Source organism: Mesocricetus auratus, unplaced genomic scaffold (assembly GCF_017639785.1).
Source record: "Mesocricetus auratus isolate SY011 unplaced genomic scaffold, BCM_Maur_2.0 Super-Scaffold_15014, whole genome shotgun sequence".
Taxonomy (NCBI): domain Eukaryota; kingdom Metazoa; phylum Chordata; class Mammalia; order Rodentia; family Cricetidae; genus Mesocricetus; species Mesocricetus auratus.
In genome coordinates, this window is record NW_024429186.1 from 41,596,181 (window position 1) to 41,621,309 (window position 25,129).

Here is a 25,129-nt window from a genome sequence, read left to right on the forward strand (position 1 = left end):
TGATTTCTTAGAATTCTTGTTTTTAATTTTTAAAATTAAAATCTTGTTTTTTCCACTCCTTCCTAACGCGATTGTCCTTCCATCTTTGATATAGCATTAGTATTTAGGAGTATTACTTTCTTCTTAACTTTAAACCCTTCTTAATGATACAGAGACTAATGATAATCACTAAGGCTATTTTGGTAAATTTGGTTGTTATGATAAACACAAGATCCATCCTAGACTAGTGAAATCTCTCCAACATTATGCTAAAATTTGATGTGTGATGAAAATGATCTCTTTTCTGTCTTGGCTTCTTTTACAAGTTGGTTTTTCATTCTAATAGTTTATTAATAAGCTTGTAATATCTCATTGGATTCCTCTCTCAAAATTTCAGTATCTCTGAGAGGGATAGTGTTTTAAATAGTTTTCAATAGTCAATATATAACACAAAGTATTTAATGAGATTCACTTATAAAAGATACATGGCACAGTGAAGATATTGGCTGGAATGGAGCATGTAATAAATGAAGACTAGAGAAAGAAAATGCCTTACTATATGTGAATACCTAGAGAGGCCCTATATAAATGATTCGTTGAAAACAAGATGCAAGGAAAACAGGAACCTTTACAGAAAAGGTAGGGGGAAAGCCATTCTGACACTAGAGATTTCTGAAGACCAATCTTTTGTTTTAGAACAACTGGAGTCATGACAAATGCTCTAACAAGCTGCACAGATAACCGCAAGGTGATGTGACTCATTCTCTCCTTCTCTGGAATATCATCAATAAAGGTGGGCTTCAGTGAACTCAATAGAAAGCACATGGTGGTGACACCACTTCTGTGATTCTACTGAGTTCCAGAGTTGCATTTCCATGTCAGTATTTTAGATAGTTCTGTCTAAAATCAGCAGTCACATATTAAGACTCATGCACAGAAGATAAGTAGAAAAAAAAGTCAGGTTTGACTTCTGTTGTTAGGCACAAAAGAGTCCACAAAGAGAAAAGATTGTTAGTAAGAACATAGTGTGTGCAGCTTGCCCTAAGAATAAACACAATAGAATGAATGCAGAACATATTTTGCTCATAACCTTCCCTGACACCATTACTTTATATCAGTAGCAACTCACTAGTGGAGGCTTCTACCGCTAATTACCTTAATATAGATTTTTGTTTGCTCTACAAATAATTCAATTCTGAGAACTAAGCTACAGATCATTCATATACTTTCAGTGGTTATAACCTTACTTGCAGATTTTTGTAAACTGTATAGCAAAGAAAATGTAATCTTCCTTTCAAAACTGTGATTTGAGATAATTAAGATCAGTATTAAACTCTAGGATATTGTGTATATGATTTGAAGGTGATAATCTCTTTTTTATTGGCATATTCAAAATACATGTTCTCTCCCCCTACCATGTAATATAATTATATTTCCTCATTCTTCTTTCTTCTTCCAAAGCCTCTCATATACTCTCCTTAAAATTCATGGCCTGTTTTTTCATTAATTTTTGTTGCATGCATATATGAATACATACACTCAATGGATATAATAAATATACAAAAATTCCTGCACCAAAGGCTCAGGAAACAATGTGAAAGAGGGTATAGAAATATTTTAAAATCCAGGGGATAGGAGAGTTTGTTGTGATGTTTTGTGTCCTACTATTCTCAGAAGCTACACCCATAGAGTCTCACAAGCATGACTGCCCAAATGTGAGCAGAACAAGAATGACATCAGTGGACTTTCCAAACTTGATGGGAAAAAGTCCAAGAGGCCTCAAGGCTACCCAAAGAACTAAAGACAGCTAATTAAAGTTGGGAGCAGGAATGATGGTCTTCCCAGGGAAAAGTACACCAACTGGTTGTCTATTGCAAAATGGTCAGCCCTGAAAACATAATATGTCTTTTTAAAACATTAATTCTAATGGCTGGCGTCGTGGCTGGCATACAATCTGTACTCTATTAATAATGTGTTGAATCGAACAGTTCTTTGATACTGATATTTATGATTATTTATAGTGGCAACATTAAAACTTCAAAATATTTGCATGAATTCTTTGAGAATTACATAGAGTTTATTTTGATCATCTTCTCTCCCAAATCCTTTCCTTAATTCCTCTTAGATATACCAAAACTATATCTGTTTTTGAAAACATTAAACATTTTGAAAACAACCTATATTTGTTTTTGAGAGCACTATGCCTTTATAAGAATAGGTGCTTTCAATTTTAAAGCACAAAACCATATTTAATGTTGAAAAGATTTATCCCTGAATCTGTCTGGCATGATGACATGTAGCACAAGAGGCTCTCTACATTCTTGTCACAGGTACTCTCCCAATGAGAACTACTCTGCTTTATTATGGTTTAAATTATTATAGTTGCATAGCTAATCAAACTTAGTGACTTAAAAAAAGAACTACAATTTATTATGTCATGAATCTGTGACTTATGGAGGACTTGGAGGACATGACTTATTTCTTCTTTATTTGGTACTGGCTGGAACAATTTGAATGGGCTTGGGAAAGCCACTCTTTAATTGGCTCAACTAAATAGCTGATAGGCTAGCACTGTTGCATTGTGTGCTATGCATACAATCACAATTCAGGGGATCCTCATCTTTCATATCTTGAATATACTGAAAAAAGAACTGATGAGTAAATATAATCTTGAATGTGATCAGAAATGTGTGCTCATATCAATATTTAATATCGTGTAGTCTATGGCCAAGACTGTTGGTCAGTGTTCTTTCTTCCTCTCCATGAATATGTATTTAGAACCTTTGGTTTTCTCCTAAGATGGGAACTAAATTTTCAAGGAAGATGTTCAAACTGTGAAGAAATGGGATTTTCTAGTTTCTTAAAGCTTAAGCCTAGATGTTATTGAGCAACTGCAGCCAACATATTCCTTTGGGGTATGCCAAGATTTAAGGGGAAGGGACTCTGCCTCTTGATGACAGGGGTACCGGAGTATTTGTCACCTTTCTTAATCACCCATAATTTTCTTTACAGTAATTATTTTGTAACAGTAAAACTAATACTTTACATAAGACATTTTCTGGTGTGAATGCCAAGATTGCCAAGCCAAAAGCTTACAAAACTAGCAGCTGCTTTGTGTCTAAAAGGCCGCAAAAATCATATAAAAAGAAATTTCTGAAATTGTCACACATCATCCTTGTCATTATTATAATGTGATTGACTATCTCCACTTAGAAAGTAAAACAGTATGATGTATGTCTACAGAGCTAGCAATATCCATCATGAACATTTATATTTGCTAAGTGGCAATGGAATTTTCTGATATATTTATTATATTAATGTGACAAGGGCATACAGAACTTTCTTTTTAAAGGTTTCATTACAATGCCTGTCTTAGTAATACGTATTTCAGGTATACTATTATATCACCAATAATGGATTTGGAACAATTTTGGGAGGCATTGAATTTACTAGAAAAATATCGAACACCAACTATGTCCCAGGAACTGTGATTTTTTATATTAATCTTTATTTAAATTAAAACAATCTTATTTTACACATAAATCCCAATTCCCTCTCCCTCCCATCCTCCAATTCTCCCCACCAACTCCATATCCCACCCCCACCCACTCCTCAGGGAAGGTGAGGGTCCCATGGGGGACCATCAACGTCTGTCACATCATTTGGGCCAGAACCTAGTCCCCCACCTCCCATGTATCTAGCCTGAGAGAGTATCCCTCCGTAGGGAATGGACTCCCAAAGCCCATTAGTGCAATAAGGATAAATACTGGTTCTATTGTGAGAGGCCCCATAGACTGCCCAGGCCCCACAACTGACACTCAAATTCAAGGTTCCTGGTTCTGTCTTATGCTGGTCCCCCAACTGTAAGTCTGGGGTCCATGAGCTTCCAGTTTCTCAGGTCAGCTCTTTCTGTGGGTTTCCCCACCATGTTCTTGAACCCTTTACTTATAACTCCTCCCTCTCTGCAACTGGAGTTTTAGTTGGGATCATCCTTGTGGATCCCTAGAGATTTCCCTAGTGCCCAGTTTCTCATCAAGTCAATAGTGGCTCCTCTGTTAAGGTAAATTTTTTTCTTGCTCTCCTTCTCTGTTACTCTCCCAACTCTACCTTCCTAATAACTCATGTTCTCCTCCCTCCTTCCGGTTTCCCCTTCTCTTTCTTCTTCCCTCCCCCCTCCCCTTGTGCTCCCAATTTATTAAGTAGATCTTGTTCCTGTCTGCTTCTCAGGGGTTTTATATATATATACCTCTTAGGGTCCTCCTTGTTTTCTAACTTCTCTGGGGTTGTGGATTATAGTCTGGTTATCCATGGCTCTATGTCTAATATCCACTTAAGAGTGAGTACACACTACATTTTTTTCTGTGTCTGGGTTACCTCACTCAGGATGATTTCTTCTAGTTCCATACATTTGCTTGAGAATTCAAGATTTCATTTTTTCTGCTGAGTAGTACTCCTTTGTGTAAATGAAACAGAATTTGTTTATCCATTCTTCGGTTGAGGGGCATCTAAGTTACTTCCACGTTATATCTATTACAAATAATGTTGATATGAACATAGTTGAGCAGATGTCCTTGTTGTATGAATGTGCATCCTTTGGGTATATGTCTAAGTTGGAATTTCTGGATATTGAGGTAGATTGATTCACATTTTCCTGAGAAACCGCAATACTGATTTTCAAAGTGACCATACAAGTTTGCATTCCCACCAGCAGTGGAGGAGTATTCCTCTTTCTCCACATTCTCTCCAGCATAAACTGTCATTACTGTTTTTTTATTTTAGCCATTCTGACAGTTATAAGTTGGTATCTCAGAGTTGTTTTGATATGCATTTTCCTGATGGCTAAGGATGTTGAGCAATTTCTTAAGTGCCTCTCAGACATTTTAGACTCCTCTATTGAGAATTCTCTATTTAGATCTGTAACCCATTTTAAAATTTGATTATTTGGTATTTGGGTGATTAGCTTCTTCAGTTCTTTGTATATTTTGGAGATCAGCACTCCATCAGATGTGGGATTGGTGAAGAGATTTGCCCATTCTGTGGGCTGCCACTTTGTTTTGACTGTGTCCTGTACCTTAAAGAAGCTTCTCAGTTTCAAGAGGTCCCATTTATTAATTGTCAATCTCAGTGTCTGTGCTAGTGGTGTCATATTCAGGAAACCATTTTTACTACATTGATCCTACCTATCCAAGAGCATGGAAGATCTTTTCATTTTCTGGTATCTTCTTTAATTTTTTTCTTTAAAGACTAGAAGTTCCTGTTATTCAAGTCTTTCACTTGTGTGATTAGCATTACCCCCAAGATATTTCATGTTGCTTGTGGCCTATTTATCATCTGTATATAGTAGGGATACTGATTATTTTTAGTTAATTTTGTATCCTGCCACTTTGCTGAAGGTGTTTATCAGGTGTAGGTGTTCCCTGGTAGAGTTTTTCGGTTCACTTATGTAAACAATCGTATCATCTGCAAATAGTGAAAGCTTGACTTCTTCCTTTGTAATTTGTATATCCTTGATTGACTTTTGTTGTCCTGTTGCTACAAGATAGAACTTTAAGCATGATATTGAAGAGATATGGACAAAGTGGATAGCCTTGTCTTATTCCTGATTTTAGAGGAATCTTGTTGAGTTTCTCTCCATTTATTTTGATGTTGGCTGTTGATTTGCTATATATTGCTTTTATTGTGTTCAGGCATGTTATTGTTTTTCCTGATCTCTCCAGGACCTTTATCATGAAGGGGTGTTGGATTTTGTTGAAGGCCTTTTCAATATCTAGTGAGATGATCATGTGGTTTTATTTTTTCTTTAGTTTGTTTATGTTGTAGATTACACTGACTGATTTTCATGTGTTAAACCATCCCTGAATCTCTGGAATGAAGCCTCCTTGATCATGGTGTATGATTTTTCTGATGTGTTCTTGGATTCGATTTGCCAGTATTTTATTGAGTATTTTGTCATCAACTTTCATGAGGGAGATTGATTTGCAGTTCTCTTTCTTAGTTGTGTCTTGGTGTGCTTTAGGTACCAAGGTAATTGTAGCCTGGTAAAAAGGGTTTGGCAATGATATTTCTGCTTCTATTTTGTGGAACAATTTGAGGAGTATTGCTATTAGATCTTCTTTAAATTTCTGGTAGGCTTCTGCACTGAAACCATCTGGCCCTGGGCTTTTGTTGGTTGGGAGGCTTTTGATGACTGCTTCTATTTCATTAGGGATTTTAGGTCCATTTAATTTGAGTACCTGTTCTTGATTTAATTTTGGTAAGTGATACCTATCAGAAAATTGTCCATTTTCTTTAAATTTTCAAATTTTGTGGAGTACAGGTTTTCAAAGTATGACCTGATGACTCTCTGAATTTCCTCAGTGTTTGTTGTTATATCCACCCTTTCATTTCTGATTTTGTTAATTTGCATATTCTCTCTGCCTTTTGGTTAGTTTGGATAAAAGTTTGTCTATCTTGTTGATTTTCTTGAAGAACCAACTCTTTGTTTCATTGATTGTATTGTTTTCTTTGTTTGTTACTTTATTGATTTCAGCCCTCAATTTGAATATTTCCCGGGATTTACTCCTCCTGGGTGAGTTTGCTTCTTTTTGTTGTAGAGCTTTCTGGTGTGTTGTTCTCCAGTTTCTTCATGTGGGCACTTAGTGCTATGACCTTTCCTCTTTGCACTGCTTTCAAAGTGTCACATAAGTTTGGGTATGTTGTGTATTCCTTCTAGTTGAATTCTAGGAAGTCTTTAATTTCTTTTTTTTTAAATTTCTTCGTTGATGTTGGAGTGATGCAATTGAGGATTGTTCAGTTTCCATGACTTTTTAGGGTTTCTGCAATTTGTATTGTTGTTGAATTCTGATTTTATACCATGGTGATCTGATAAGATACAGGAGGTTACTCCAATTTTTTTTGTATCTGTTGAGGTTTGCTTTATTTCTGAATATGTGATCAGTTTTAGAGAAGGCTCCAGGTGATGCTGAGAAGAAGGTATATTCTTTTGTGTTTGGATACAATGTTCTATAGATATATGTTAAACCCAAATGAGTCATGACTTCTGTTAGTTCCTTTATTTCTTTGTTAAGTTTCTCTCTGGTAGTTCTGTGGTGAGAGTGAGGTTTTGAAGTCTACCACTATACATGTGTAGGTTTTTATATGTGTTTTAAGTTTTAGTAATGTGTATTTTACAAATGTTGGTGCTTTTGTATTTGGGGAATAGATGTTCAGAATTGAGAGTTCATCTTGATGGATTTTTCCCATGACGAATATGAAATGAACTTCCTCTTTTATTAATTTTAGTTTGAAGTCTAATTTGTTAGATATTAGGATAGCTACACCAGCTTGTTTCTTAGGTCCATTTGACTGGAAAATCTTTTCCCAACCCTTTACTCTGAGGTAACATCTGTCTTTGAAGTTAAGGTGTGGTTCTTGTATGGAGCAGAAGGATGGATTCTGTCTTAATATCCTTTCTGTTAGTCTGTGTCTTTTTAGAGGAGAATTAAGAACATTGGTTGTTGATTCTTGTTAGGTTTGGATTTGTTATTGTTGGTAGTATTGTGTGTATGTTTCCCCTTTTTGGCTTTTGGTAATGTGGGATTATCTATTGCCTATGTTTTTGTGAGTGTAGCTAACTTCCTTGGATTGGAGTTTTCCTTTCAGTACTTTGTATAGGGCTGGATTTGTGGATATGTATTGTTTAAATCTGGTTTTGTCATGGATTGTCTTGTTTTCTCCATATATGGTGATTGAAAACTTTGCTGGGTACAGTAGTCTGGGCTGGAATCTGTGGTCTCTTAGTTTTTGATCTATCCAGGACCTTCTGGATTTCTGAGTTTTCCTTGACACATCAGGTGTAATTCTGCTAGGTCTGCATTTATATGTTACTTAGCTGTTTTCTTTTGCGACTCTTAATATTCTTTCTTTATTCTGTTTTCTTGGTGTTTTGATTATTATGTGGTGAGGTGACTTTTTTTCCGTTCAGTTTATTTGATGTTCTGTAAGCTTCTTGTACTTTCATAGACATGTCCTTCTTTAGGCTGGGAAAGTTTTCTCTATGATTTTGTTTTATATGTTTTCTGTATCTTTGAACTGGGCTTCTTTGCCTTCTTCTATTCCATTATTCTTAGGTTTGGCCTTTTCACAGTGTCCCATATTTCCTGGATATTTTGTGTTAAAGTATTTGTAGAATTTAACATTTTCTTTGGTCAATGAATCTATTTCCTCTAGTGTTTCTTCAACACCTGAGAATCTCTCAACCATCTGGTGTATTCTGTTCGTTATGCTTGCATCTGTAGTTCCTCATCACTTACCCAGATTTTTTATTTCCAGCATTCTCTGTTTGTGTTTTCTTTATTGCCTCCATTTCAGTTTTCAAGTCTTTAACTGTTTGAATTCTTTCCAACATCTGCTTATTTTTCTTGGCTTCCCTTGCTTTCTTTACGAGATTTGTGGATTTCTTGCATTTTTTGGTTTTTCTTTTCCTCCATTTTTTCCGTTTTTGTTTTTCTTTTATTTCTTTAAGGGATTTCTCATTTCTTCTTTAAGGAACTCTATAATCTTCATAACATTGTTTCTTAGGTCATTTTTTCTGCTTCATCTGAGTTGGAATGTTCAGGTCTTGCTGCTGTAGAACCCCTAGTCTCTGGTGCTGTCATATTACTCACTATGTTGTTGAATGTGTTCTTATGTGTTGTCTTCCCATCTCTTCTTCCAGTGGGTGAAAATGGGACCTCTCCTGGTGGGTGTGGGTCAAGACTCCAATGGTCTTTGCCCCAGTCAAGAATCTCCAACAAGGGGAGAAGGGGGAACAGGAAAAGGCCTGGTGCTTACCTCTCCTGGTTGATGTGGGACCAAGGTTCCAATGTCAGTAAATGCTGGTTGGTTTGGGCTGCTCCCAGGTCTCTGGGGAATCATTTGAACTGTGTGTTCTTTGGGGGAAATAGAGTAGTGAGCATAAAAAGGCCCTGCACACTTAATAGAATTTGCCTCTTTAGAGTGGAAGGTGAACAATTGCCAAATGAGCACAAATTTAAGTGGAAGCAGACATAAGTGTGTTTTGTCAGGGATCTGGAGAATGCTAGTGGAAGAGAACACTTAGCTGGTGTAGTCAGGAAGACCCCTGAGTGGAATGGAGCTTTAAGCAGAGACCTAAGTCAAGTGAAGAGATTACTGTTAAAATGCAAGATGCTTGATGAACTAGAAGGGATGAAGTACATGGTCATTTGTGGCGAGTGGCACACAGTTGGTTATTGCTTAGCATCTGTTCAGTACCTTCACATATATTTCTCATGGGGATGTAATTTATTTATATTTCATATAGTTATTAAGGACTATCTTACCTCTGCCATTTTGTTGTGGTTCATAGTTTTTCTCATTTCTTTCTCCCTCTTTCTTTGACTTCTCTACAGTGCTTGGGTGATTTTTTTCCTAAGAGTCTGTTTTGATTCCTTAATTATTATTATAATTCATATATCTGTTACTGGCTTTTGCTTTGTGGTTACCATGGAACTTAAGCAAAACATTATTGGACTAAAGTAAGGCATTTTTAAATGCGAGTGTGTTAAACACTGATCATAAAATGGGCCAAGTAACAAGAGAATAAAGGAGAGAGAGAAAAAAAAAACCTCTATATGTATATTCATCCATCGCCATATTGTGAGTCTTAATGTCCTGTTTTTTGTCTTTCTATATTGACTATTTCAATACACTAAATATAGTTATTAATTTTGATTCTTCTGCTTTTTGTTTGTATGCTAGACATGTATGACCTATGCACCATGTTTACCATATGTTGGGCCATCCTGAATTTATGTAGTTCCACTTAATTATTTTAAACATCCAGTACTTCCTTGCTGGTTGGCAGCTTTTCTATCCATTTAAAGAACTTTATAATTTTTTCTTTTGTGAGGACATGTAAGGTGTGATAATTTTCTAACTTCTGTTTGTCTGAGGATATCTTTATCTCTGAACCATAGCCTCACTGGGTGACGTATCATTGGTTGATAGTTTCTTTCCCTCTAGATGTGACAGTTTCATCCTAGTACTTCCTTCTGGTCTATAGGGTTTATGCTGAGTGCAGGTAATTGGAATATGTATGTGTGTATGTATGTGTGTTTGTGTACCTGTGTGTACATATGTGTATCTGCCTTATACCCATACACGTGTATGAATATGTGTGTGCTACTCTCCCGTTTTCTTAATAACCTCTTTGTATTTAACCTCTGAGAGTTGTTTATGTTATGATTTGGGGTAGATTTCATTGAGTTGAATCAATCATGATGACCCTTTGAATCAGTTATGGTGACACTGACCTCATGGTTACTGTGTTTTAGTTTCTTTTCCATTTCAGGGTCAGGCAGCTTTCTGTTATTATCTCTTTGAGTGTGCTGCTTCTCTCTGTAACAATCTGCAGACCCTAAGGGTCTGCTCTTCTAATGGGATCCCAAAGTTTCTGTGAACTTTCCTTGCTCTTCATTCTTTCTTCTTTACTCTCCTCTGATGGTCTTTTGATAGCCTACATATTATTTATTTTATTAAAACTATTAATCCATTTATAGTTTGTGTACTTTCAGTTCAAGGTCTACTGATATTAGTGTTTAAGCCACTACAGTATTCTGAGGTTTCTCTGATAAAATATTGAGGTTTTTTTCTCTATGGGTACCAGAACAGGACAATTGTTTAAATAGGTAGCATTAATTAAAATTTGGTAGAAATATAGTTTCTAAACTGGGTCTTTAAAACTTCGAATAATCTTGTTTAAAGCCACCCCCCCAATGAAAGTAATCATAGACATGACATTTCCATTACATCACTATTGCTCTTAACATAAACAGCAACAATATGAACAAATTAATAGAGAATAACATTTAAAACTGTGCAAGTATAAATTTTCAGAAAAGAAACCAGCAGAGTGACTCTTTTAAATAATGAATAAATAATTAGATATTGATGAACCAGTGCATTAATTGTGTTCTGTAATAGTTTCAAGATGTTATAAATTGTCAGTCTATATACCAGGACTACTGATTATCTATGTTTAATTAGACTGACTCCCCAATATGCTTGCTCTGGTATATAAATCTCTAAATGACAACAGAAAAAGTAAAAACCACAGCTTTCTGTTGTGGAATTACAATGTGTTACACTCAGAAGAGAACACCTGCTTTCAGAGAAACAAATAATTTTCCCCAAATATAGATAGGATTCTAAGTTGCTTTAACTGAATTTTTCATCTTTTGTACCCAACAGGATTTTGCTGGTGAAGCTGCAAAGGGAAATAGCTCATGTTTTCTCTTGAGGAGTGATTTTTTTTCAAATGCTTGGATGATGGCAGATGGAAGTGATCTCTGCTGATCACACATAGTTGTGAATTCTTGCAGTCGCTTCATGGTTTTTACTGAAAGTCAGAGTACCTTGCCATCCCCTTTTCTCCAGTGTTCCCTGATAATAAAAGAAATAAAGTGACGGGGAGGAGGTGATGATGGATAAGACAGTGGATCTATGTTCACTTGGGGCTTGATCTAAATGATTTTCACAAAGCTTCCCCACGGCAGGCCTTTATTAGTAGACAGAGTGGATCCAGAGAGAGGGGAGCTGGTACATTCTAGGTTCAGACCTAGGGAGCACTCATTTCCATTCATAGTCCCCTGCAGGTAAATCACAATGGTCACAAACTGTCTTTGGTCTTAAAATGACGGGCTCAAAACACTTCTACTTCTTTCTGTACTGACATGAGCTTACTGACTCCAAGCACTCTGACAGTTTTATTTCAGCTTTTAGTTCCATCTCTGCTTGTCTACACCAAGTTCTAAAAGCAGGGCACTCTAATCTGTCTCCATCCCTTGTATTTCCAACGTTCTGTCAAAAATATTTATAACCAAAGAAGTATTCCAAAACCTGGATGGAGTAAACTGTGAGAGGAGCATGTCTTTCTGAGTGAGATAATCAAATCCTGGAAAATTGTGACTTGATTAAACTTCCTTTGGGAGGGTGGGACTGTACCATGAATAATAAAAACCCAGTGTCAGATACTGGGGTTTAAGCTGATGATCATAAAAGCAAAGCAGCCAGGCCACTACCTCTTACCTCTACCTAAAACCTAAATGGGTGATCCTGTTTCCACCAATTCTCAGAGTGCAATGCAGACTGCACATCCCTCCCCCAAGCCTCAGACTGCAATCCCCTGAGTTCTTGTCTCCTTCCACCATATATTCCCCTCTTTGCCCAGCCATATCGCTCCTGTCTCCACCTCCCTACTGCTGTGATTAAAGGCTTGTGATCCCAACTGCTGAGTTCACCTTTGTGTGAGTTGTTTCTCTTTTAGACTGGATCAACTTCATGTAGCTCAGTGTGGCCTTAAACTAACAGACGTCTGTCTGCCTCTGTCTCCCCAGTCCTGGGATTAATGGTGTGTTCCACCACTGCCTGGCCTTTATAACTAGCTAGTATGACTGCTGGGACTAAAGGTGTGTATCACAACTGCTTGACAGACACTATGGCTGTGGATAGCTTTGCATTTTGATCTCCAGTGGCTTTATTAAATCATATATAATGTATCACCACACTTAGCTGGAGGAAAAAAGTCCAGAAATTATGAGGGCTGGCAAGATGACCCAGTGGGTAATATATTTGAATTTTATTCTCTATTAATTTGTTACTTATTACATACAGCTGCATAAGTCTGGTGCCCTGAGTTATAACCCCAGAGCCAATGGAAAGGTAAAAGGAGAGAAGTGTCAGCAGAAAGTTGCTCTCTGACTGCTATACACATGGCTGCAAGCATGCCCACAAGCGTCCCCCCCAACCCCTCACAGCACACACAATTATAATAATAAGCAAATAAATAGGATTAGAAGTTTTAGCAAATGTATCATCTGGTTCTTTTATGAAATACTTGCAGCATCTTCATGGAACTTCCTGTTGTTGGCACATTGATGTTCACCAAGTTCTCAACTCTTGTTGTGCTGACCTTTTTAGAGATCTTCTCAGGGGCCAAGCTGTCCAGAGCTTCAGAGCTGTCAGAGCTTCATACATGTTAATATAATCAAGATATTTTTGTCACATTGCTTACTGATTTAGGTAATTTAATTTTTTCCACTTGACATATCTGTTTTATTTTTTATCATTTTTTTATTTCAGCTCTTCTTTATGCAACTATTTTTGGAAATGTTACCACAATTTTCCAGCAAATGTATGCCAACACCAACCGTTACCACGAGATGCTGAACAATGTTCGAGATTTTCTGAAATTATATCAGGTCCCAAAAGGCCTTAGTGAACGAGTCATGGATTATATTGTGTCAACATGGTCAATGTCAAAAGGCATCGACACGGAGAAGGTATAGTTGGTTGTCATCATTATTATTATTATTGGTAATCTTCTGCTTAGCATGATATTTTGATGTATGTACATTTCCCATTTCCCTTGTGCAATTGCTTTATAGATGTCACTATAGCTTTTGTAGGTGACATTTCACTCAGTTATATTTATTGAGTACTTAGAAGGTGCAGAGCACCCAACCATTAACAATCATTTAGTACCAGTTATGATATTCAATTGAGAAAATTCAGTTTCTGAAAACAGCTCATTACTCCATTTACATTTGACACTCTCATTACCATTTAGTAATTTTCTACTAAACTTTCAGGGAAATCTCCTATGAGATCTTATTCTTAATTTTTCCTTTGACTTGCTGTCCATTTAAAAATTAGAGGAGGTTGGAGAGTTCGCTCAGCAGTTGAGAGAGCATACTGCTCTTGCTGAGGACTAGAATTCTGTTACTAGCACGCATGTTTGGCAGCTCACAACCACCTGTAACTCCTGCTGCATTGGATCAGATGCCCTCTTCTGGCTTCTGTGAACACACACACACACACACACACACACACACACACAAAGACATTTAAAACAGTATTTTTAAAAGGATAAAACAAAATGAAACTTCCCTGCTATAAGTGAAAAAATTTATATTATCTTCTATCATATCTTCCTCTTAAATGCATTTATCAAATGCATTATAAAATAACTTATAATTCTTAATCTTCCCTTAATCTTTCATACATGTAGTAAAGACATACCCCCTTTTCAGTCGTTCCCATGTATCATTTCATGTCTGTTTATGGGAACGTCTTGTTAAGTTTTCCACTAATTTTATCCTTCGACAAACAAGGACCACTAAGAGAAAATTAAAGTCTCCTCACTTTTCTATGTCATCTGACTCACATTAAATATAAATGATGGCAGCTAGAGCTGACATACAGTAAGGAAAAGCCAATTCTGAGTTATTTTGCTTTAGCACCAGTGAATACTGCTTTTTGTAGAGCACTTACATTTAACACCTGACAGTAAAATTGCAAAATACCTTCCTTGCGATTTCTAGATGGTATGTGTTTTAACCTGTGCTCCCTTGAAGATGTATGTGTGTGTGTGTGTGTGTGTGTGTGTGTGTGTAAGAGAGAGAGAGAGAGAGAGAGAGAGAGAGAGAGAGAGAGAGAGATTAAGAACTACTCTATATAAGTATTTTTGATGCAATGGGGAAATAAAATTTCAAAGAGTAGCAAGAAAGTTTCAAGCCAGAGCAGGTATTGTGGGGGCCAGATTTGATGGGAGGCATAAAAATAATTGTGGAATGTAAGGGAAGATGTATGTGTGCGTGTGTGTGTGTGTGTGTGTGTGATGTGCTCCTTCTTCAATATTTCACAATTTGTAGCACAAATGTTCCAGTTAAATGACCACTGAAGAAAATGTAATGAAAGCATATTTCTTTGCAACTTGATTAATATCCATTGATATGTGGTTCATGGGAAAAAGACACAATCTACATGTTCCATATCTTGGTAATTACACAATGAAAGTAAACCATTCTACAAAAAAGATATCCATACTCCCAGGCTTATTGTTGGATTATTTAAAATAGTCAAAGTGAAAGTTCAAAGAAAATAATAATAATTCTGTCATATATAACAAAATATATGGGACTAGAATATGCTATGATAAATGGTATTAGACCTAGAAAGGCAAGTAACTCATGTTCTCTCTCATGCAGAGAAGCTAAAAAGACAACTTGAGTTTAGAAAGGTGGTTATTAAAGGATGGGAAGGGAGAAGAGGTAAGTCAGGAGTTTGAATAAAGGTATGGAATAACACTTAGGGTTGTTTTTGAGCGCTGGGAAAATAGATTTCAGTAACTCTGACAAATATAAAACTTTGTTGTATATGTGTGTGAAACATGCCATGATTATTGATTCCTTTCAGGTCATTAGGGAAATCCCCATTCAGATCAGATGCATGTTAGCTAGGGCAATTGTGTATGTGATGAGAGGCAGAAACATATCAAATTCTGGGCCTGCAGAGTGGGTGTGGGGGTTCCAGTAATTACATCCTTAATGAGACTGAGACTAAAAACATTTCTTAGACCACATGCATGCCATATGCTACCCAAACAAGAAGAAAACAAAAATTAGCATCCACTTCCCTGATTTAAGTAAAGAATCTAGGAACAGAGCAGAAGACTCCCAAAACTGCTGGGCATTTAGTTAGCTCATAAATAATACTTTAAAATACAATGGTGATGTTTTAAGATGTTGGAAAAAAGTAGCTGGAGAGAAGGCTCACAGGTTAAGGGCAGTACTACTCTTACAGAGGACTACAGTTTAGTTTCCAGCTCCATAATTGCGAGTCACACCTTCTGTAACTATAGCTCTAGGGCAGTAGCTCTCAACTTTCCTAATACTATGACCCTTTAATACAGTTCGTCATCTTGTGGTGACCCCCAACCATAAAATTATTTTTTGTTGCTGCTTCATAACTGTAACTTTGTTACTGTTATGAATCACAATGTGAATCTCTGTGTTTTTGATGGTCTTAGGTGAGCCCATATGAAAGAATTGTTTGGCACCCAGAGGTCACAGTCCACAGGCTGAGAACTACTAATCTAAGGTGATCTTATATTTTCCTTTTGCCTCTGTGGACCTCCCACCACACGCACACACACATACACACACACACACGCACACACACACACACACACACACACACGGCGCAGAGAGAGAGAGAGACAAAGACAGAGAGAGAGAGAGAGAGAGAGAGAGAGAGAGAGAGAGAGAGAGAGAGAGAGAGAGGAGAGACTCTCCACATTAATAAAAATAAATTAAGGAAATATTTAAAAATTTGGGTAGAAATGAAACATCACAGCAAAAGCACAAAATCAGTTTTTATACTTTGTAAAATATTTTTATAAATCAAAAATATTAGACTACTTTGGCAGTTAAGTGTGCCAAAGGCACAGTAATGTTATCTACACATTAAAAACATATCATACATAGAGGTGGCAGAAAATGCCTTTAATCCCAGCACTTGGGAGGCAGAGACAAGTGGATCTCTGTGAGTTTGAGGCCAACCTGGTCTGGATAGTAAGTTCCAGGACAGGCAGGACTGTTTCACAGAAAAATCCTGTATTGAAACAAAACAAAACACGTCCATGTTGGTTTAGTAAAGTAGTGGTTGTAGATTATTTCCCAGTAACTAGCACTGATTTCACTAATACTGAGAATTAGGTAGGTTTTCAGTACCAGACATGATTTTTCCTCTTGTTGAGTGTGTCTTAAGTCCAATTGGAGAGCTGTGGCTACCAGCATGGTATCAATGCCACTAATGTACCCTTAGGGTTATTGTTCCGTGATGATTATTGATGTGGTTCATAGGCATCATAGCTGTGTAGGACTGTTGGTTGCCTCCCTCCTGTGGCAGCTGGCATGGCACCTTCTGGTACTATGAAAGCTATTCCTCAGAGAGGGAGCATTCCAGTTACCAACATGACTCCCGAGATATGAGCTAAGCAAATGATGACACAAATGAACATACCAAACAGTTCAGGGGAAAACCTGTAAGGTATCAATCATACACAGAGAACTGTAAGTAGATGAGGAAAGCTGTGAGTGAGAGAGGTGGTCTTCGCCAGAGAAAAGCATACAAATTAGTTGTCCAGTGCTAAACAATCAACCCTATTGTTTGGTAACATTATATGACCTGAACAGGCTCTATCTAGGACTATATATGTATACATATAAATGCATGCAGTAACAGTTAGTGAAAAAGAAGCTATGTATTTGAAGGAAAGCAGTGGAGGGTATGTGGGGTTTGGATGGAGGAAAGGAAAAGAAAGAATTTTGTAATTCAATTATGATCTCAAAAATGTAACATACAAAAAGGCAGAGAAAGAATATACAAATTAATAAATTCAGAAATGAAAAGGGAGACAAAACAATGGACACTGAGGAAATCCAGAGAAACTTCAGGTCGTACTTTGAAAATATATACTCCACAAAATTCAAAAATTTAAAGAAAATGGACAATTTTCTGGATAGATATTACTTTCAAAAATTAAATCAAGAACAGATGATGAATTTAAATAGAGATATAAACCCTAATAGAAGCAGTCACCAAAAGTCTCTCAACCAAAGGAAAAAAAAGTTCAGGGCCAGAGGGCTTCAGTGCAGAATTCTACCAGTAATTGAAAGAAGAGCTAATACCAATTCTCCTCAAATTGTTCCATACAACAGAAGCAGACAATTCATTGCCAAACTCTTTTTACGAGGCTCCAATTACCTTGGTATCCAAGCCACACAAAGACACAACTAAGAAAGAGAAATACAGACCAACATCTCTCATGAACACTGATGCAAAAATACTCAATAAAATACTGGCAAATCGAATCCAAGAACACATCAGAGAAATCATCCACCATGATCAAGTGGGGTTCATCTCATGGATGCAAGGATGGTTCAACATATAAAAATCTATCAATGTAGTCCACCATATAAACAAACTGAAGAAGAAAAAAAACATACGATCATCTCACTAAATATTGAAAAAGCCAAGCCGGGCGGTGGTGGCGCACGCCTTTAATCCCAGCACTGGGGAGGCAGAGGCAGGCGGATCTCTATGAGTTCGAGGCCGGGCTGGACCGACAGCCTCCAAAACAATACAGAGAAACCCTGTCTCGTAAAACCAAAAAAAAAATATTGAAAAAGCCTTCAGCAAAATCCAACACCACTTCATGATAAAGGTCCTGGAGAGATCAGGGATAACAAATCATACATAAACATAATAAAAACAATATGTAGCAAACCAACAGTCAACATCAAACCAAATCGAGAGAAACGCAACATGATTCCTCTAAAACAGGAACAATAAAAGGCTGTCCACTTTGTCCATATCTCTTCAATATTGTACTTGAAGTTCTAGCTAGAGAAATAAGAAAACAAAAGGAGATCAAAGGGAAACAAACTGGAAAAGAAGTGGTCAGACTTTCTCTATTTACAGATGATATGATAGCTTATATAATTGACCTGAAAACCTCTACCAGAGAACTCCTACACCTGATAAACACCTTCAGCAAAGTGGCAGGATACAAAATTAACTAAGAAAAATCTGTATCCCTACTATATACAGATGATAAATGGGTTGAGAAAGAAATCAGAGAAACATCACCCTTTACAATAGCCACAAACAACATAAAATAACTTGAGGTAATGCTAATCAAACAAGTATACCAAGAACTTCCAGTTTTTTTCTTACGTTTATTTTTTTCCTTATTTCAAAATTTAAGTTAGAAACAAGCTTGTTTCACATGTCATTCCCAGCTCTCTCTCCCTCCCCTCCTCCCCATCCCCCCACCAGGCCCCCAGTCCCCCACCCAATCTCCACTCTGATCCACAGGAAGAGTAAGGCCCTCATGGTGGATCTCCAGAGTCTTTCATTTCATCCATGGTAGGGTCTAGGCCCTCCTTCAACAGTTCAGGCTGAGAGAGCATCCCTCATTATGGAATGGGCACTCAAAGTCTATTTTTACGCCAGGGATAAATACTACCCAAGGCCCCATAGATTACCTAGGCCTCCACACTGACACCCACATTCAGGGGGTCTGGGTCATTCCCGTGCTTTCCACACAGCCATCAATCTGGGGTTCAAGAGCTCCCCCCTTATTCAGGTCAACTGTTTCTGTGGGTTAAACCATCCCAGTCTTAACTCCTTTGTTCATCCATCAGTTCTCCCTTTCTGCCACTGGATTCCAGGAGTTCAGTCCAGTGTTTAGCTGTGGGTATCTGCCTCTGCTTTCATTAGTCGTTGGATGAAGGTTCTGTTTCCCAGACTCTCTGGCAATGGGATTGTATGCTGGCACTCCTCTGATTCATGTCTAAAATCCATAAATGAGTGAGTACATATCTAACCCAGTCACAAAAAGAGAAACATGGTATGTACTATTACTATTCAGCAGAAAAAAACAATGGAATCTTGAAATTTGAATGCAAATGGATGGCACTAGGAGAAACCATCCTGAGTTTCCATTGTTTTTTTTTTTCTGCTGAAAAGTAATCCACTGTGTAAATGTACCATAAAAATAGGTAGACCAATGGAACCCAATTGAAAACCATGACATTAACCCACACATCTACGAACACTTGATTTTTGACAACGAAGATAAAATTATACAATGGAAAAAAGAAAGCATCTTCAACAAATGGTGCTGGCATAACTGGATACTGGCACATAGAAGACTGCAGATAGATCCATATATATTACCATGTACAAAAACTTAAGTCCAAATGGAACAAAGTCCCCAGCATAAATCCAGCTACACTGAATCTCTTAGAAGAGAAAGTGGAAAGCACCCTTGAACGAATTAGTACAGGATACTGCTTCCTGAACATAACACCAGTAACACAGAGACTGAGTTCCAAAATTAATAACTGGGACCTCCTGAAACTGAGAAGCTTCTGTAAGGCAAAGGATATAGCCAATAAGACAAAATGTCAGCCCACAGAAAGGGGAAAGATATTCATCCACTCCACATCTGACAGAGGGCTCCAAACTTTACAAAGAACTTAAGAAGCTAGTCTCTAAAACACCAAATAATCCAATTAAAAAGAGGGGTACAAAACTAAATAGACAATTAAGAGGAATCTAAAATGGCTGCTAGACACTTAAGAAAGTGCTGGATATCCTTAGTCATGAGGGAAATGCAAATCAAAACAACTCTGAGATACCATCTTACTCTTGTCAGAATGGCTAAAATCAAAAATACCTACAATAGTTTATGCTGCAGAGGATGTGGAGAAAGAGGAACACTCCACCACTGCTGGTGGGAGTATAAACTTGTACAACTCCTTTGGAAATCAGTATGGGTATTCCTCAGGAAAATGGGTCTCAGTCTACCACAAGATCCAGCATTCCACTTTTAGGCATATACCCAAAAGATGCATTCCTGTAACAAGGACGTCTGTTCAATTATGTTCACAGCAGCATTAATTGTAATATCCAGAACCTGGACGCAACCTAGATGCCCCTCAACTAAAGAATGCATAGAGAATTTGTGGTACATTTACTCAATGGAGTACTACTCAGAAGAAAGAAAACAAAAAACAAAACAAAGCAAAACACAATGGAATCTTGAAATTTGCAGTCAAATGGTTGGAAGTAGAAGAAACTATCATGAGCAAGGTAAACCTTTCACAAAAAGACAAACATGGTATGTACTCACTCACTTATGGATTTTAGACATAGAGTAAATGATTACTAGTCTAAAATCCACACCACCAGAGAAGCTAGGAAACAAGGAGGGCCCTAAAAGGGACATACATGTTCCCCCGAAGAAGGGGAAATGGACAAGATCTCCTGATCAAATTGGCAGCATGGGGAAAGGGAGAGGGAGATAGGAGAAAGAGAAGAGGAGAAGAGGAGGGGAGAGGAGGACATGAAGGAACAGAAAGTTTGAGTCAGGGAAAACATAGAGGGGAGCAAGATAAGAGAAACCATAATACAGGAAGCCATTATAATGGTTTAAAGAGAAATCTGACACTTGGGAAATATCCAGAGATTGAAAGGGACCATTCCAACTAACAATCTAAATAATAGTGGAGAGGCTACCTTAAATGCCATGCTAGAGCCTTCATCCAGTAGCTGATGGAAGCAGAAGCAGACACCCACAGCTAAACACTGAGCTGAACTTCTGGAATCCAGTTGCAGAGAGGGAGGAGTGATGAGCAAAGGTCAAGACCAGACTGGAGAAACCCACAGAATCAGCTCACCTGAACAAGGGGGAGCTCATAGACCCCAGACTGGTAGTTGGGAAACCAGCATAGGACCGATTCAGACTCCTTGAAAGTGGGTGTCAGTAAGGAGTCCTCTGAAATCTATGGGGCCTCTTTTAGTAGATCAGTATTTACCCCTAACATGTAAATTGACTTTGGGAGCCCATTCCATGTATAGGGATACTCTGTCAGTCTAGATACACAGCCTAGGCCCTGCTCCAAATGATATGACAAACTTTGAAGATCCCCATGGAAGGCCTCACCCTCCCTGGGGAGCAGAAAGGGGATCATATAAGGGATTAGTGAGGGACAGGGGATTGACAAATAAAACAAGCTTGTTTTTAATTTAAATAAAAATAGAAAAATAATGTAATCTCAAATAGGTGTGTTACTAGCAAACATAAAGAGAAGCTTACTTACTTGTATAATAGTAAAAATCAATCATTAGGAAGCCATTTTCAGGTAGATAAAGAAAATGATCAATTTTAGCAAGGACTGTATTCCTTGAATCTTCCTTACAATTCTATAAACTATGTAAATGAGTTGCAAATTTTCTAAAGTAATTTGAAGGAGATAATATGCATCATATCTAGGACTAGATCTCAGTCCCTGTGATTTTCTATTCAGATTCCAGCCTATGCAACAAATGCAAACAACTTTCAAGTGTCCCACTTGATCTCAGACCTGTTTCCTCAACTACACACTGTTCTCTGATTTTCATACCTAATGAATCTGTCCAAAAATTAGGCTCCTAGTTATCTTTTAGAAACACATTCTACTGGCATTACCCAATTTAGTCAATGGAAACGACACTCTCTAAATGTGTAGGACAAAATCCCACAAATTTGAACCCTCATTTAACCCAATCTACTACCTCCAGTTCCCATCACCTGGCCCAAGTCATCATCTTTTCCCTCAAGAGATATTGTGCTAGCTAACTGCTCTGTGTTCCTATGTAGAATGTTTTCTGCATAGCAGCAAAGAATCTATCTGGTTTTTCTAATAAAGATTTCTACCTTGTTGGTCTTCAATCTTTTTAATATATCAAGAAAATCATATGTTAATCTATGCTACAAGCACTTACAGTGAAATCGATTGTAAGTATTAAAATATAAATGTAGAGTGACGAAAGGTGTGAAACAGTAATCATATTGACTCTATAATTGTCACAGTTTTAGAACTGCAGATGTACTCAGGGTATAGCTTCAATAAATAGTACCAGAAATTTTAGGGATTGCTCTCTTTGATACAATGTTTAGTTCCTGTAGTCCTTGATAAGTGAAGTATGTTGTCGTAACATGTGATACTTTTTAATTGCATAGTACACTTACATTTTCTTTGAAATATTTTTATTAGTAGAGATTATTAGAAAATTTACACAAGCATATACCAAAACAAGGAAAATAAATGAGGCTCACTGTCTGTTTTAATCCCTTTTTGTTTTAATTTTAGAACAGCTATTTTGTCTACTATATGTACAATAAAATTTAATAATGCATTACAATTAATTAGACAAAACACTTGGTTCCAAACACTTCTAATTTCTCTACATGTTTAGTTTTATAGATTTTTGAATTTAACTTTAACACGCAAGCAGATTAATCAAAGTGATCCAATTCAGTCTTAACTTACCTCTGTTTAGTGCCATCAAGGGTTAAATATATACTTATGTGGGGATTAGTACATTTTTAGCATTGAAGTTTGTTTTAGGTGATTTTTTTGCATGGGCCAGTGCCTAGATTAATTTTATCTACTAGACAACATTTTTGACCATTAATCACTACAGGTACTCTGTATTTTTTAATTTAGTAACAAAATCCATCCCCTGTACTTTTCCACTGCTAATGTTCTGTACTTAAAAGACTGAGAAATGGGTGGAATGAGAGAGGATTTTAAAATGAAAGGAGATTATGGGGGAAATAGAAGGGATGATGAGTAAAGCTCATAAAATTTATCCTGACATTTGAAATAACTTCTCAGGGAAATAATTCAAATGAAATAAATGGCTTGGGACTATATTTTCAGTTTGGGCACCATGCAGAAATGCACAACTTACATAATGTTTTCTAGATCATGTACTTCTCACTACACTAGAGTATTCAGGGCCTCTTTTGCAGATTGGTACCTAAACCATTATGATTTTTCATCGAAATTCTTACTGTTTTTCTAACACATAGCTTGAGCATAAATCAGGAAATTCATTTCTAGAAGTAGAGGTTTCTATAGACATAAGTAGACTGCAAACCCAAGGAACTCTCAGGTCTAGCACACTGCTCTTGCTGCCTTTGCACTCGCTAGTCTTTGTGATTTTTATTGAATGAATTTAGATGGGCATAGAGGCATAGAATAGAAGAATGGCTATGTATTACAGAATGACACAAGGCACTCTCAAAGATGAGAGAAAGCTCATTGTAGAGGAGAGTACCCTCATGGGGTAAGTAAGCCTGGATGGTGGCAGGGGAACCTTTGTACTGACCTACAGGTTTAGGTAGGCATTATGCTATTATTTTTAAGGTTTCTGGAACAGAAACCATGGTGTATTCGTGTATCCTCACTTGGAATTCTGTTATTTGTCCTATCTGATTCAGGGACAAACATTTAATAGATTCTGTATGAAACTTGCAGAAAAAAACCCTTTATATTAATTTAACACTTATTTTCAGTATTTTTCTTCTTTTTCAATTGGTGTGTATGTGTGTGTGTGTGAGAAAAGGCCTAAGCATTATGTCAAGATTCAACCTTAATTGCTCTTCTACCTTACTTATCGAGGCAGCACCTCTCAGTCCAATCAAGAGTTTTCTAGTGTGGATACGCTGTCTCCCCCTTCCTTTGTTGGAATTACCGGCCAGCTTGCCCACCCACCCAGTAGTAGGTATGGGTTCTGGGGATCTGGCTCTGGTCCTCACACTTGCTGGCTAAGCACATTGACCACTGAGCCATCCCTCCAGCCCTATCTATTCTCAGTATTCTTTTTGCTAGTGTATTTATATGGATAGTTTCACATGTGAAACCAATTGTTTTTTTCAAGATGATAAAGTAAAGCATTCATTTAAAAAATACTATGAATTTGTGTATTCTCTGATGGTGCTAAGCTAGGCCACCCATGGATTATTTCTCCTACAGTCTTATGTTACCTTCTTATTGGGCAAGGGACACTGTGCCTATCGTATCACTTAAAATACAGAAATAAACAAAAACAAAAACAAAAAAGTTCTTTAGCCTTTTGGCCTAGACAAGGTAAAGGAACTTCATGATTATCACCTCCACATGTGTTTCCTAATTGTTACCTCCTAAAGTGATGTAGGGTGAGTATTTGGAGTTGTGGTTGTCATTTCTGTTTTCTAGCTAACCTTCATACCTTATCTAAGAAGGTAATTTTTTAAGACAGAGTTTCTCTGTATTGTTTTGGAGGTTGTCCTGGAATTCACTCTGTAGACAAATCTGGCCTGGAACTCACAGAGATCCACCTGCCTCTGCCTCCTAAATGCTGGGATTAGAGGTGTGTGGCACCCGTGCCTGGCTGGAAGGTAAATTTTATATGCACCTCATTCCATGGAGCAGAAGTTAAATAAGATAGCACTCTAGGGCACATTAGAGGTGAATATGAGCACAGTACATTATATTCACATATTAAAATGTCATAATTAAAATTATTATTTTATATAATTAATAAACATTAATAAAAATATTGAAAAAATAATAACCCAGAATGGGCTTAGAAAACATGTAATAGGATTATTAAAAGCAAATTAGAATGCTAATACTTTTTGTAATAATAATTTGAAACACCCAATTGTGAATTTTAATTTCTCAAGATTTTGGTATACTCTGAGAATTCTTTAATGCAGTGATCATAGTACTGTTAGCTAATATCACTACTTAAACTTTGTGGATGTCCTCTAAAAGGCAATGCTGTTTTTTCTATGTGAATGTTAAGGAAGAACATATTATAACTAAGTTAATTCCTAGTGATTCAAACATCTCTCTAGGAATAATACTAAGTAGAATCTTTTTATTTTGTTTGCATCATGTTGACATTGCTTTAGTGCAACAGTGCAGGCTAGTTTGTACTTCGTTTT

At 37.1% G+C, this 25,129-nt stretch overlaps 1 protein-coding gene across 2 annotated transcripts in view; it reads left to right on the forward strand.

Annotated features, from left to right (window-relative positions):
* Kcnh5 (potassium voltage-gated channel subfamily H member 5) overlaps positions 1–25,129 on the forward strand; it is a 316,006-nt gene that overhangs the window by 183,673 nt on the left and 107,204 nt on the right. For both annotated transcript variants that reach the window (XM_005072763.4, XM_040742923.1), the window contains one exon: positions 13,099–13,298. In XM_005072763.4, the coding sequence (XP_005072820.1) occupies positions 13,099–13,298 (200 nt within the window). The remainder of the gene's footprint in view (positions 1–13,098; positions 13,299–25,129) is intronic.